This window comes from Notolabrus celidotus, unplaced genomic scaffold (assembly GCF_009762535.1).
Source record: "Notolabrus celidotus isolate fNotCel1 unplaced genomic scaffold, fNotCel1.pri scaffold_520_arrow_ctg1, whole genome shotgun sequence".
In the NCBI taxonomy this organism is placed as follows: domain Eukaryota; kingdom Metazoa; phylum Chordata; class Actinopteri; order Labriformes; family Labridae; genus Notolabrus; species Notolabrus celidotus.
The window spans coordinates 1-15,562 of NW_023260321.1; the positions used below are offsets into that span (position 1 = coordinate 1).

Here is a 15,562-nt window from a genome sequence, read left to right on the forward strand (position 1 = left end):
TGAAGAAGGAGGAGAAGGTGTGTGTTAGTTAACCGGAGGAGCAGGTGTGGGTTAGTGAAGCAGGAGGAGCAGGTGTGTGTAGTGAAGCAGGAGGAGCAGGTGTTTGTTAGTTGAGCAGGCGGAGCCGGTGTGTGTTACTGAAGCAGGAGGAGGAGCAGGTGTGTGTTAGTTGAAGCAGGCGGAAGCAGGGTGTGTTAGTGAAGCAGGAGGAGCGGGTGTGTTAGTGAAGCAGGAGGAGCACAGGAGCAGGGTGTGTAGTGAACCCCGGGGAAGGGGAGCAGGTGTGTGTATGAAGCAGGAGGAAGCAGGGTGTGTTAGTGAAGCAGAGGGCAGGACTGGTGTATGAAGCAGGAGGCAGCAGGTGTTGTTTTACGAGAAGGAGAGCAGGTGTGTGTTAGTGAAAGCAGGAGGAGCAGGGTGTGTGTTAGTGAAGAAGGAGGAGCAGGTGTTTGTTGTGAAGCAGGAGGAGAAGGTGTGTGTTAGTGAACCAGGGGGAGGAGGTGTGTGTTAGGAACCAGGAGGGCATTGTGTGTGTTTAGGAAGCAGCCAGGAGGAAGCAGGTGGGGTGTTAGTGAACAAGGAGGAGCAGGTGTGTGTTAGTGAAGCAGGAGGAGCAGGTGTGTGTTAGTGAAGCAGGAGGAGCAGGTGTGTGTTAGTGAACAGGAGGAGCAGGTGTGTGTTACTGAAGCAGGAGGAGCAGGTGTGTGTTAGTGAAGCAGGAGGAGCAGGTGTGTGTTAGTGAAGCAGGAGGAGCAGGTGTGTGTTAGTGAACCAGGAGGAGCAGGTGTGTGTTTGCGAAGCAGGAGGAGCAGGTGTGTGTTAGTGAAGCAGGAGGAGCAGGTGTGTGTTACTGAAGCAGGAGGAGCAGGTGTGTGTTAGTGAACCAGGAGGAGCAGGTATGTGTTAGTGAAGCAGGAGGAGCAGGTGTGTGTTAGTGAACCAGGAGGAGCAGGTGTGTGTTAGTGAACCAGGAGGAGCAGGTGTGTGTTAGTGAAGCAGGAGGAGCAGGTGTGTGTTAGTGAAGCAGGAGGAGCAGGTGTGTGTTACTGAACCAGGAGGAGCAGGTGTGTGTTAGTGAAGCAGGAGGAGCAGGTGTGTGTTAGTGAACCAGGAGGAGCAGGTGTGTGTTAGTGAAGCAGGAGGAGCAGGTGTGTGTTAGTGAACCAGGAGGAGCAGGTGTGTGTTAGTGAACCAGGAGGAGCAGGTGTGTGTTAGTGAAGCAGGAGGAGCAGGTGTGTGTTAGTGAACCAGGAGGAGCAGGTGTGTGTTAGTGAAGCAGGAGGAACAGGTGTGTGTTAGTGAAGCAGGAGGAGCAGGTGTGTGTTAGTGAAGCAGGAGGAGCAGGTGTGTGTTAGTGAAGCAGGAGGAGCAGGTGTGTGTTAGTAAGCAGGAGGAGCAGGTGTGTGTTAGTGAAGCAGGAGGAGCAGGTGTGTGTTAGTGAACCAGGAGGAGCAGGTGTGTGTTAGTAAAGCAGGAGGAGCAGGTGTGTGTTAGTGAACCAGGAGGAGCAGGTGTGTGTTAGTGAAGCAGGAGGAGCAGGTGTGTGTTAGTGAACCAGGAGGAGCAGGTGTGTGTTAGTGAACCAGGAGGAGCAGGTGTGTGTTAGTGAACCAGGAGGAGCAGGTGTGTGTTACTGAAGCAGGAGGAGTGTGTTAATATGGCGGGTCAGTATCTACTTCCTGTTGGGCGGAGGAGAGAGGAGACTGAAGTTTAGAGCTTGAGATGCAGCCTCTGTCTGCCGCCCTTGTAGGATCTGAAGCTGCAGCAGGTCTGATGTGCTCCCATCACAGGGTGCAGTAACGTTGTGCTCCACGTCAGTGGCAGAGAGATGGAGAGAAGCCAGGGGCAGCATGCTGGACTTTACCGTCCGCTGATTGTACAATCATTCAGAATGAAGAAGAGAAGATTCGTCTCTCTAACCCAGGCAGAAACCCTGACACAGAACCTTCATGAAACTCACAGAACATACAATCAATACTTTATTACACAACACACATCAAATCAACTCAGAGCATGAAGTTACCAAACATCAAATATATTGGACAAACATGATAGAACACCCTGAAATCCTCTTCGTCACACGGACAGTCCATCTGTTCCTTTAAATAATGACCTTGTGTCCGCCCTCCTCACTGGAGCTCCTCCCCTTCTGCGTCTCTCCTCCGCTCGCTTCTTCTTCTGGATTTCACTGCAGAGAGACGAGAAGAGTCAGACATGAGCTCACCTCTTCTCACTGAGTGGAAACCTCCATTCCTGAAATATGAAGCCCATGCTGAAGAGTTACAAACTGCAGTTCCTCGAGCGTCCACCAGAGGCTGCTGCAGAAACACAGGAAACCACATACACCCATTCAAAGAGCCTTTAAAGGTAACATATCATGTTGTTTTTCATCAACATATATTGGTCTAAGAGGTCCCCAAAACATGTCTTTAAAGTTTATGCTCAAAAAAACACTTTGAAATCAGATTCTGGTCTGCCTGTAAACCCTCTTCTTAAGCCCTGCTCAGAACAGGCTGTTTTCCCTCTGACCACGCCCCCTCAGGAAGTGGGTGTGGCCTCCTCGGCTGTCCAGCACGTTGATCTAATGTTTACATGTTGGCTGAATATACACGGCTGCTCACAGACCCGCGTTACTTCAACCCTCTGAATCTGATCCAGAATCTGATCCTGACGGAGAGGCGCCTGCAGCAGGACCTTTCTGAACCATTGGTCACAGATTTAGTGTTTCTTGTTGTTTTATTTGTCAGCATGTCGACGTGTGTCTTGGTACACAGCTACCAACATGTAGCTATGTGGCTATGCTAACTAGCGCTAGCACTTTTCCATGAAAACTAAAAATCCTCCACTAGATCTTCAAATCTGCAGACGTGGGGAGTCAAAGCGACCTTTGTGTTTATTAAGACAGCCTACAACTAGCATGCCTCCCTCCTAAGCTCCTTGTTAGCACACATGTGTGCAGGGAATGAAAAACGGAGGAGGGGTTGAGTTGTATTTTATACAGTCTATGGGCTGAACAAGCTCCGAGCTCTGACTTCCTGTTACAGACCGGATGGCGTTGTGACGTATGAAAAACACTGAAAACTGAAACGGCTGGTTTCAGCACACATTTACAGAAAGGTGGAGAAATCAGAACAGGGGCAGAATGGAGTCTTTGACTTTTCAGGGGGTTTGTAGACAGGGACACAGATTTCAGGGAGAGGACCATTAAAGAGTCCATTCTGCAGGATATGTCACCTTTAAAGAAACATGTTTACAGCCTGGTTCATGAAACAGTTCCGGTCTGAATGGATCATTTCTCTGTCACCACCAGGGGAGCCGGATGCTCCTCTGGTGGTGAAGCAGACGCTCTGCTGAAAGCTTCACCTCCAACCGAGCGAGATGTACCCCTGGTAGTTACCCGTGAACAGTGAACTCACCATCAGTGCATTCCACCTGAGGTCTCTCCCACAGTCCGTCTGCTTTACAGCGGACCACAGGCAGGTGGCGCTGTCTGAAGCCGGGGTCACACTGAAACCTGATGATGGAGTTGACAGGATACTCCTCCCTCCTTGAGCCAAACATGTGGGCGTTTTCTACCTGTGGGGGGGCGCCGCACCAAACTGAGGACAGAGGCAGAGGGCATCAGACCATGAGCCTGAGTCTAATAACCCCGAAAAGACTTCATCTACAAAACAAACCGGGCGTCCAATCACTGGGAGGAGCAGGTGGGACGTCTCTACATACCTGGGCCTTTCTTGCAGGTAAAGGGGAGGTGATAGTCACAGGGCACGTCGTTCCAAAGCCCCGCCTCCTGCCGCATCATCACCACGCAGTCCTCACCAGAGTCTGAGGCACTGTCAGGCTGGTTAGACTTCCAGTTCTCATAGGTCTGAAGAGCAGGAGGAGGAGGAGGAGCAGAAGGAGGAGGAGGAGGAGCAGAAGGAGGAGGAGGAGGAGCAGAAGGAGGAGGAGGAGCAGGAGGAGGAGGAGGAGGAGGAGGAGGAAGAGGAGGAGGAGGAGGAGGAGGAGGAGGAGGAGGAGGAGGAGGAAGAGGAGGAGGAGGAGGAGGAGGAGGAGGAGGAAGAGGAGGAGCAGGAGGAGGAGGAGGAGGAGGAGGAAGAGGAGGAAGATGAGGAAGATGAGGAGGAAGAGGAGGAGGAGGAGGAAGAGGAGGAAGATGAGGAGGAAGAGGAGGAGGAGGAGGAGGAGGAGGAAGAGGAAGAAGATGAGGAGGAGGAAGAGGAGCAGGAGCAGGAGGAGGAGGAGGAATGAAGACTTATTAATATGGATCAGTAGGAACACACTGAAACTGACATCAGATGAAAGTCAAACTAAAAGAAGGATAAAGGAGAGAAAAAGGAGAGGAGGTATAGGATAAACAAAGAGACACAGTGAGGGAAGGAGACAAGGAGACAAGGAGACAAGGAGACAAGGAGACAAGGAGAGATCTGCACTGACCAGAGGAGTCCCGTCAGTCCAGCTGAAGTCTCCTTCCATCGTCTTATCATTCAGACCGATCCACTGATACTCCTGAACCTGAGCTGAGAGAGGGGACCGAGTGAGAACACACACACTACACACACACACACACACACTTCAAACACTACACACACTACACACACACTACACACACACTTCAAACACTATACACTACACACTACACACTACACACACACTACAGACACACACTCTAAACACTACACACACACTACAAACACACACTCTAAACACTACACACACACTACACACTTCAAACACTACACACTACACACTACACACTACACACTACACACACACTACACACTACACACTACACACTACACACACACTACACACTACACACTACACACTACACACACACTACACACTACACACTACACACACACACACACACACTTCAAACACTACACACTACACACTACACACTACACACTACACACACACTACAGACACACACTCGAAACACTACACACACACTACAAACACACACTCTAAACACTACACACACACTACAAACACTACACTCACTACACACTACACACACACTCTAAACACTACACACACACACTACACACACACTCTACACACTACACACACACTACAGACACACACTCTAAACACTACACACACACTACACACACACACACACACTCTAAACACTACACACACACTACAAACACTACACACACTACACACTACACACACACTCCAAACACTACACATACACTACAAACACACACTCTACACACTACACACACACTACACACACACACACACACACTCTAAACACTACACACACACTACAAACACTACACACACTACACACTACACACACACCCTAAACACTGCACATACACTACAAAAACACACTCTACACACTACACACACACTACACACACACACACTTCAAACACTACACACACTACACACTACACACACACTACACACTACACACTACACACACACTACATACTACAAACACACACACTACACACACAGACACACACACTACACACACACACACACTACACACTACAAACACACACACTACAAACTACACACACACACTACACACACACTACACACACACACTACACACTATACACACTACACACACACACTACACACACACTACACACACACACACTTCAAACACTACACACACTACACACTGAACACACTACACACTACACACACACACTACACACTAAACACACTACACACACACACTACACACACACTACATGCACACACACTACACACACTACACACTACACACACACTACACACACACTACATACTACAAACACACACACTACACACACAGACACACACACTACACACTACAAACACACACACTACACACACACACACTACACACTACACACACACACTACACACACACTACACACTACACACACACACTACACACTATACACACTACACACACACTACACACACACACACTTCAAACACTACACACACTACACACTGAACACACTACACACTGAACACACTACACACACACACTACACACACACTACACACACTACACACTACACACACACTACACACACTACACACACTACACACACACTACACACACTACACACACACACACACTACACACACACTACACACACACTACACACACTACACACACACTACACACACACTACACACACACACACTACACACTAAACACACTACACACACACACTACACACACACTACATGCACACACACTACACACACTACACACTACACACACTACACACTACACACACACTACACACACACACTACACAGACACTACACACACACACTACACACACTACACACACACACACTACACACACACACACTACACACACACTACACACACACACACACTACACACACACTACACACACACTACACACACTACACACACACTACACACACACTACACACACACACTACACACTAAACACACTACACACACACACTACACACACACTACATGCACACACACTACACACACTACACACTACACACACTACACACTACACACACACTACACACACACACTACACAGACACTACACACACACACTACACACACTACACACCCACACACTACACACACACACACTACACACACTACACACACACACTACACACACACACACATACACACACTACACACACACTACACACACACTACACACACACACACTACACACTAAACACACTACACACACACACTACACACACACTACATGCACACACACTACACACACTACACACTACACACACTACACACTACACACACACACTACACACACTACACACACACACACTACACACACACACACTACACACACACTACACACACACACAATTCAAACACTACACACTACATACTACATATACACTACACACACTGCACACACACACACACTACACACACTTCAAACACTACACACACTACACACTACACACACACACTACACACTACACACACACTACACACTACAAACACACACACACTACACACACTGCACACACACACTGCACACACACACACACACACACACACACACACACACACACACACACACACACAAACACACACACACTGCACACACACACACACACACTGCACACACACACACACACACACACACACACTACACACACACACACACACACACACACACACAAACACACACACACTGCACACACACACACACACACACACACACACACACACACACACACACACACCATTAAGGAAGTGCTGCTCCTCAGGTGTGATGATGCTGACCAGGTGTGCATTCAGGTCTCTGCAGTGCTGCTCTGCGTGGACCCAGGTCTCGCGGTCCTCAGGGTGCAGGTAGCAGCTCCCCTGGAACTTGGTCCATCCGTCCTCACACAGCTGCTCATCTGCTCCAAACACCAGCACAGTTAAGACTCTGAGGATCCGCTCAGTACCCTTTGGATCCAGTCTTCAGGGCCCTGAGACGTCTCTGAGGACAAACCGACACAAAGCTCCAAACACAGGAGGGAGACTCTGAGCTCAGCCGGAGGAGCCCGGTCCAGTTTCCTAGATTTGTCTCTGTGACCCTCAAAGGGACCATTCATTCATTTCACCTCAATGACAGTCCAACAGGTTTTCATTTGTCCCTCTGAGACCGGCTGAGTCAGCACACCTGTCACTCTGAACCCTGGGATCTGTGCAGGTGAACTCAGAGGACCTAAAGACCTTCTTTTAAACGGGAACTTTGCTCAGGTGTCTGTTCTGTGGAAGGATGAGAACTCCTTCTTAAGACCAGCTGGAGCCACAAGGAGCCTGAAACCATTACCATTCAAACATGAGATCATTATACCAGACCAGCTGAGGACTGCAGAGAGCTCTGGGTCAACTAGGACTTCCCACAGCAGGCTCCAAAGGGAGGCTCCTGGATGGACTCTTATCAGATTCTGTGACCACTTAAACTCCTTTCATTGTGAAGGATTAAGGTCTCTATCTGACCCCCCATCCCCCCTCACCTGAGCTTCAGAAACCCTGCAGAGGAAACTCTCTCCCTCTTTGGTCCCTGCAGGTCTCTACTTTAACCTCACTCTGGAGCAAGATCCAGAGGGACCTGCTCTCCTCTGCTGAAGGTCCAGCCCGAAGGAGTCAACAGAACCAGCTGCAGAAGGCAGATATTACTGAGGCCTCTCTCCTCTGCTGGACTGGACCTTAAAATACAATCAGGGACAAAGGGGAACTCCAGAGACCAGCATCCACTGAGGACTTGATGATTTGGTGCTGAGAACGAGGACACAGCTCTCCCTTTGGTCGGAGAGAGACAAATGGGGCATTTCTATATTCCTGTAGTCCCCCCAAATGACTGAAGTCCTTCAGTCCACAAAACCCATGTGGACCAGAAGAGTCCACTTCCATACTCCCCCAAGTGGCCCTGCAAGGCTCTACGACCAGACCAGAATCAAGAACATGTTTGGATGTCATTGTGGTGAACTAACCCTGGTCCTGCTGCTCTCATGTGAGCCAGCGCCCAATGAGACACTCAGCTGTATGTCTCTGTTTCTACAGAGCCACAGGGAGCTCCAAGACCATGACCTGAAGCCTCAGAGCTCCAAGACCATGACCTGAAGCCTCAGAGCTCCCAGACCATGACGTGAAGCCTCGGAGCTCTGAGGCTTCACGTCATGGTCTGGGAGCTCTGAGGCTTCAGGTCATGGTCTTGGAGTTCCCCGTTCAGCCCGGTGTTAGTATCAGTGAGTGAAGCGGATGCGTACCGGTCTCACAGCGGTCCCCTCCGTAGCTCGGCAGGCAAAAGCATGTATAAGAGTCTGCGCTCTCCACACAGGTGGCTCCGTTGGCACACGGGTTGGGGTGGCACACATCTGCCTCTGCAAGAAAGGGGGGCGGGTGACACTACTGTTTCAGCCAAGGGTGGGGGGGCAGCAAGGCAAGACTGAGGGGTTAGTGGATCTGCTGTCATTGCTGCAACCATTGAATCTAACTGACTTACTGCTGAACACTGAGTCAGTCTGTCGACAGGACAAGACCACTCATGTCCCTCCCCTGCTCATCTAGCTACACTGGCAGATCGTGTCCCCAGGGGCAGATCGTGTCCCCAGGGGCAGATCGTGTCCCAAGGGGCGGATCGTGTCCCCAGGGGCGGATCGTGTCCCAAGGGGCAGATCGTGTCCCAAGGGGCGGATCGTGTCCCCAGGGGCAGATCGTGTCCCCAGGGGCAGATCGTGTCCCAAGGGGCAGATCGTGTCCCAAGGGGCAGATCGTGTCTCCAGGGGCAGATCGTGTCCCAAGGGGCAGATCATGTCCCCAGGGGCAGATCGTGTCCCCAGGGGCAGATCGTGTCCCCAGGGGCAGATCATGTCTTCCAGGGGCAGATCATGTCTTCCAGGGGCAGATCGTGTCCCCAGGGGCAGATCGTGTCCCAAGGGGCAGATCGTGTCCCCAGGGGCAGATCGTGTCCCCAGGAGCAGATCGTGTCCCAAGGGGCAGATCGTGTCCCAAGGGGCAGATCGTGTCTCCAGGGGCAGATCGTGTCCCAAGGGGCAGATCGTGTCCCAAGGGGCAGATCGTGTCTCCAGGGGCAGATCGTGTCTCCAGGGGCAGATCGTGTCCCCAGGGGCGGATCGTGTCCCCAGGGGTGGATCGTGTCCCCAGGGGTGGATCGTGTCCCAAGGGGCAGATCGTGTCCCAAGGGGCAGATCGTGTCCCAAGGGGCAGATCGTGTCCCAAGGGGCAGATCGTGTCCCAAGGGGCAGATCGTGTCCCAAGGGGCAGATCGTGTCTCCAGGGGCAGATCGTGTCCCAAGGGGCAGATCGTGTCCCAAGGGGCAGATCGTGTCTCCAGGGGCAGATCGTGTCCCCAGGGTTAGGGTTGTGTCCCCAGGGTTAGGGTTGTGTTCCCAGGGGTGGATCGTGTCCCCAGGGGTGGATCGTGTCCCAAGGGGCAGATCGTGTCCCAAGGGGCAGATCGTGTCCCAAGGGGCAGATCGTGTCCCAAGGGGCAGATTGTGTCCCCAGGGGCAGATCGTGTCCCCAGGGGCAGATCGTGTCCCCAGGGGCAGATCGTGTCCCAAGGGGCAGATTGTGTCCCCAGGGGCAGATCGTGTCCCAAGGGGCAGATCGTGTCCCCAGGGGCAGGGAGGGACTTCAGTGTCTGCAGTAAGTCCACGTCGGAATCAGTATTGAGTTGCAGCAGAAGACCAGCATCAGATCTCCAGCGGGGTGAGCGCAGACGTACGATGAGTTCAGCATGCACACAGCAGAGAGGAGGTCTAACCAAAGACAACCTACAGGCTGAAGACATGATCACCTGTGTGATCCACATATTACAAAAGACAAGCGTCTTCACGATCAGCCACACAGATGAGCAAGGAGAGAGGACATATACTGATCCACCACAAACACTGATTCAGAAACAACATGCACAACTCCTCAACAACACACGGACAGAGAAACCAAACCAGCCGTCAATCAGAGACAACCAGAGGATTCAAAGATGGCCGCCATGACTTACCGTGGCAGAGAGCAACCCCTCCCTCTACCGAGCAGGAAGAGTTTCCACATGGGTCAGGTGCACAGGGGCTGAAACCACCTAGAAGCACAGGTACACTGGTTAGTGATTACCTCCTGGGCTAAAGAAGAGAGCCGACACTGAAGTCCCCAAAACTGCAGTCCTTGGAGTGACCACCAGGGGGTTAGTCCCTAAAGAGCCCTCTGTTCAAATGTCTTTACAGCAGATATAAACCCCCAGAGCACGCAGAGAGAGACCACGAGCACGCAGAGAGAGACCACGAGCATGCAGAGAGAGACCACGAGCACGCAGAGAGAGACCACGAGCACGCAGAGAGAGACCACGAGCATGCAGAGAGAGACCACGAGCATGCAGAGAGAGACCACGAACACGCAGAGAGAGACCACGAGCACGCAGAGAGAGACCACGAGCATGCAGAGAGAGACCACGAGCACGCAGAGAGAGACCACGAGCATTCAGAGAGACCACAAGCGTCTAGAGAGAGACAACCTGCATGCAGAGAGACCACGAGCACGCAGAGAGAGACCACGAACATGCAGAGAGAGACCACGAGCACGCAGAGAGAGACCACGAACATGCAGAGAGAGACCACAAGCATGCAGAGAGAGACCACGAGCACGCAGGGAGACCACAAGCATGCAGAGAGAGACCACGAGTATGTAAAGAGAGACCACGAGCACGCAGAGAGAGACCACAAGCACGCAGAGAGACCACAAGCGTCTAGAGAGAGACCACGAGTATGTAAAGAGAGACCGCAAGCACGCAGAGAGAGACCACGAGCATGCAGAGAGACCACAAGCATGCAGAGAGAGACCACGAGCACGCAGAGAGAGGCCGCGAGCACGCAGAGAGAGACCACGAGCACGCAGAGAGAGACCACGAGCACGCAGAGAGAGACCACGAGCACGCAGAGAGACCACAAGCATGCAGAGAGACCACGAGCACGCAGAGAGAGACCACGAGCATTCAGAGAGACCACGAGCATGCAGAGAGAGACCACGAGCACGCAGGGAGACCACAAGCATGCAGAGAGAGACCACAAGCACGCAGAGAGAGACCACGAGCATGCAGAGAGACCACAAGCATGCAGAGAGAGACCACGAGCACGCACAGAGAGACCACAAGCATGCAGAGAGACCACGAGCGTGTAGAGAGAGACCACGAGCATGCAGAGAGAGACCACGAGCATGCAGAGAGACCACGAGCGTGTAGAGAGAGACCACGAGCACGCAGAGAGAGACCACGAGCATACAGAGAGACCACGAGCATGCAGAGAGAGACCACGCGCACGCAGAGAGACCACGAGCGTCTAGAGAGAGACCGTGAGCACGCAGAGAGACCACGCGCACGCAGAGAGACCACGAGCGTCTAGAGAGAGACCAGGAGCACGCAGAGAGACCACGAGCACGCAGAGAGAGACCGCGAGCGTGTAGAGAGAGACCAGGAGCACGCAGAGAGACCACGAGCACGCAGAGAGACCACGAGCGTCTAGAGAGAGACCAGGAGCACGCAGAGAGACCACGAGCACGCAGAGAGAGACCGCGAGCGTGTAGAGAGAGACCAGGAGCACGCAGAGAGACCACGAGCACGCAGAGAGACCACGAGCACGTAGAGAGTGGTCTTAGTGCACGCTGATAATGGTTTTTATGCTCACGAATTGTGGCGCTGACCTGATGCCGTCAGAGACCCTGTCAGTGTATTCATCCTCAGTGTTTGCTGCAGGGCTCATGGCGGTTGTGTGTCATTCCATAAACTCTCTCTCTCTCAGCTGATCCATGAGTGCACAGACATCAGAGCACACTGACTCTCTGTGTGAACATTACTTCCTTCTCTTTCACTCGTGTTTCAGCTGTATCCTAATAAATGTGTCAAAGCTGATGCAGACCCTTAAAACTGCCCCCTCATGTCAAGTCTGAACAAAGAGATCCTTCTGAACCTCCACACTCCGGCCCTCCTCCACACAGAATACGGATCTGTTTCTAACCAAAGACCACAGAAACAAAACTGTCATACAAAGGGGAACAGTTCAACCTACTGTCTGCTGAACCACGTGGTCCATCCTCCCCTGGGCTCTGCACAGAGGCTGGCGTCACTGCAACGTAGCTGCGAGGGGCAGCCAGTCCTGCAGGGGCCAGCACAGGGCTGGGAGTACTGAACAAACCACCAGAGGTCTGTGACGGTTCAGCCTGGATGAGGGCTCCCTCAGGTTCTGTGGTGCTCTCAGTCAGTGCCCACTCGCTGGATGGAGAGGGCAGCACCACCTGATGAAGATCTCCAGAGGTGGATCCTGAGGAAACACCGCCAGCTGAGGACGCACCAGAGAAGGAGCCGCTGCTGCTGCCTCCACTGTAATCCACCGACCCCCTTCCGAGCTCCAGAGACGGAGCGGCGTGTCGGGAGCCATCGGCTGTAAAATCCCCAGACAAGAAAGTGACAGTGCCTTCCTCTCCGCTGGTCGAGGACCCTGATCCAGATGTTCCTGATCCAGATGTTCCTGATCCAGATGTTCCTGATCCAGATGTTCCTGATCCAGATGTTCCTGATCCAGATGTTCCTGATCCAGATGTTCCTGATCCGGATGTTCCTGATCCGGATGTTCCTGATCCAGATGTTCCTGATCCAGATGTTCCTGATCCAGATGTTCCTGATCTAGATCCTGAGATGAAACTTGTGCTTCCAAAACCAGACGGATGCCCCCCACTTCCCTGTCCAGAGCTGTAGAGTAAAAACCCAGAGGCCTCCTGCTCCCCAGAGGAGGACACCGTGAGGTCAGTGAGCCCTGACCCCACAAAGGTTACACCTGAGAATCCAGAACCACTCCTGGAACCTGACCCACTGAGAGTCCCAGATCCTGAAATGTCCTCAGAGCCACTAAAAGCCAGAACACCCCCACCGAGCTCAAACTCTTTGTGGGTTCCAGGTTCAGATGCATCAATCAGTTCAGCATCTATCAGTAAGATCTGAGCGTTACCACTCCCAGAGCGTTCCCCAGACTGTCCACCAGCACTTCCAGAGGAGAACCCTGATGTGGAACCACTAAACCCAGAAAAGTCCTTGGTGTTGATGTAACCAGAGAACTGTCCAGGTCCAGATGGATCCCCACTTACACCCAGAACCCTAGAGCCTGCTCCGAATGAAGGCAAGATGAGGATCTCTGTGCTTCCTTCTCCAGCCTCCTGCGTTCCTCCTGAACTGGAGCCTTCCCCAGAGTTTTCAGTGTCTGAGAAAACAAGGGTAATCCCAGATCCTCCTCCCTCAAGACCAGATCCAAAAGCATAGGTACCTCTAGAACCTGATGATTCACTGGGCAGACCCGCACTCGCACTGCCAGCCCAGTCTCCAGACCAGTCACCAGAAACAGACGCCTCTCCGAAACCAGACATGTCTCCAGAGATACTCCCAGAGGCACCTCCAAACATGGAGCCTGACCCAGAGTCTGCCGATCCTGACCTAGGGTCTGCCGATCCTGACCCAGAGTCTGCTGATCCTGACCCAGAGTCTGCCGATCCTGACCCAGAGTCTGCTGATCCTGACCCAGAGTCTGCTGATCCTGACCCAGAGTCTGCCGATCCTGACCCAGAGTCTGCTGATCCTGACCCAGAGTCTGCCGATCCTGACCCAGAGTCTGCTGATCCTGACCCAGAGTCTGCTGATCCTGACCCAGAGTCTGCTGATCCTGACCCAGAGTCTGCCGATCCTGACCCAGAGTCTGCTGATCCTGACCCAGAGTCTGCTGATCCTGACCCAGAGTCTGCAGATCCTGACCCAGAGTCTGCTGATCCTGACCCAGAGTCTGCTGATCCTGACCCAGAGTCTGCCGATCCTGACCCAGAGTCTGCTGATCCTGACCCAGAGTCTGCTGATCCTGACCCAGAGTCTGCCGATCCTGACCCAGAGTCTGCTGATCCTGACCCAGAGTCTGCCGATCCTGACCCAGAGTCTGCCGATCCTGACCCAGAGTCTGCTGATCCTGACCCAGAGTCTGTCGATCCTGACCCAGAGTCTGTCGATCCTGACCCAGAGTCTGCCGATCCAGACCCAGAGTCTGCCGATCCTGACCCAGAGTCTGCTGATCCTGACCCAGAGTCTGCCGATCCTGACCCAGAGTCTGTTGATCCTGATCCTGAAGAGTCCACAGCGATGGGAGGGATGATGGAAGGACCTGCTGAAATTCAAAAAAGGAAATCAGACACGCGAAGCTTTCTGAATCAGAGCAGACGTCAGAGCGAGTAATAGATCTGTTTATTCACCAGGCCTCAACAGATCAGTCAGGGATGTCTGGTTCAGGAGGGCCTCCTGGATATCTCTGATGTTCAGTCCAGTTTCATTGGCAATAAGAAGAATATCCACTAAAAGAATCAAACAATCAGAGACAGTGAGGAATGAGGGTTGAAGAAAGCGTCACGTTGTGTCTTTGTAGAGAGACGTGGAGCGTGTACCTCTGAAACAGTACGCATGGTATCTGGTGTCAGGATCAGGGTAGCCTGTCTGGTTGGGGTGAGCGTACACAGTGTGAACTCCTGATTTCCCACCGCCGCACGCAGCGCGGGGGCTGTTGATGGGATAGCGGACACTTCCGTCTGCCAGCCAGCCAGCATGGCAGCTGTCCAGACCCATCTTCCACGCTGCGTAGAGCTCTCCGGTGGACGCTAGCATGGCGCTCTGCTCACGACAGCTGGACGCAGCCTCGTGGAAGGTGAAACCCTCAGCAGAGCTCGCATAGAAAACCTGACCTGAGGAACAGGAGAGAGAGGTTAGCACCACATCGAGGTCTTTACTGGTCTGCAGGCTCTTCATACATCATGCCCTGCCTTTCAAAACACACAGTGTCCATCCTTAACCACGTTTATACTCCTGCATGGTAGTGTTCATTTTGGCGGATATTTTAGATTTAGTCTTTGTCTTTAGAGTTAATGTCTGTTAGTTTGAGTCTCATGTTAGTCTTTTCAGCCCTTTATAGTTTTAGTGGACGGACTCTCAAAACATGTTAGTCTTTGATTTTTGCAGAAACATCTTCACTCT

At 52.3% G+C, this 15,562-nt stretch overlaps 1 protein-coding gene across 1 annotated transcript; it reads right to left on the reverse strand.

Moving 5' to 3' along the window:
* Nucleotides 1-1,983: 1,983 nt before the first annotated feature.
* On the reverse strand, nucleotides 1,984-15,273 carry LOC117809886 (aggrecan core protein-like; the record flags this gene model as incomplete). The annotated part of the gene is made up of 10 exons (XM_034679396.1): nucleotides 1,984-2,188; nucleotides 3,417-3,599; nucleotides 3,724-3,868; nucleotides 4,438-4,520; nucleotides 7,248-7,406; nucleotides 8,766-8,879; nucleotides 10,523-10,600; nucleotides 12,576-14,705; nucleotides 14,791-14,889; nucleotides 14,980-15,273. Coding segments are annotated over 10 exons (3,344 nt in total), but the record flags the coding sequence as incomplete, so codon positions are not given.
* Nucleotides 15,274-15,562: the final 289 nt, after the last annotated feature.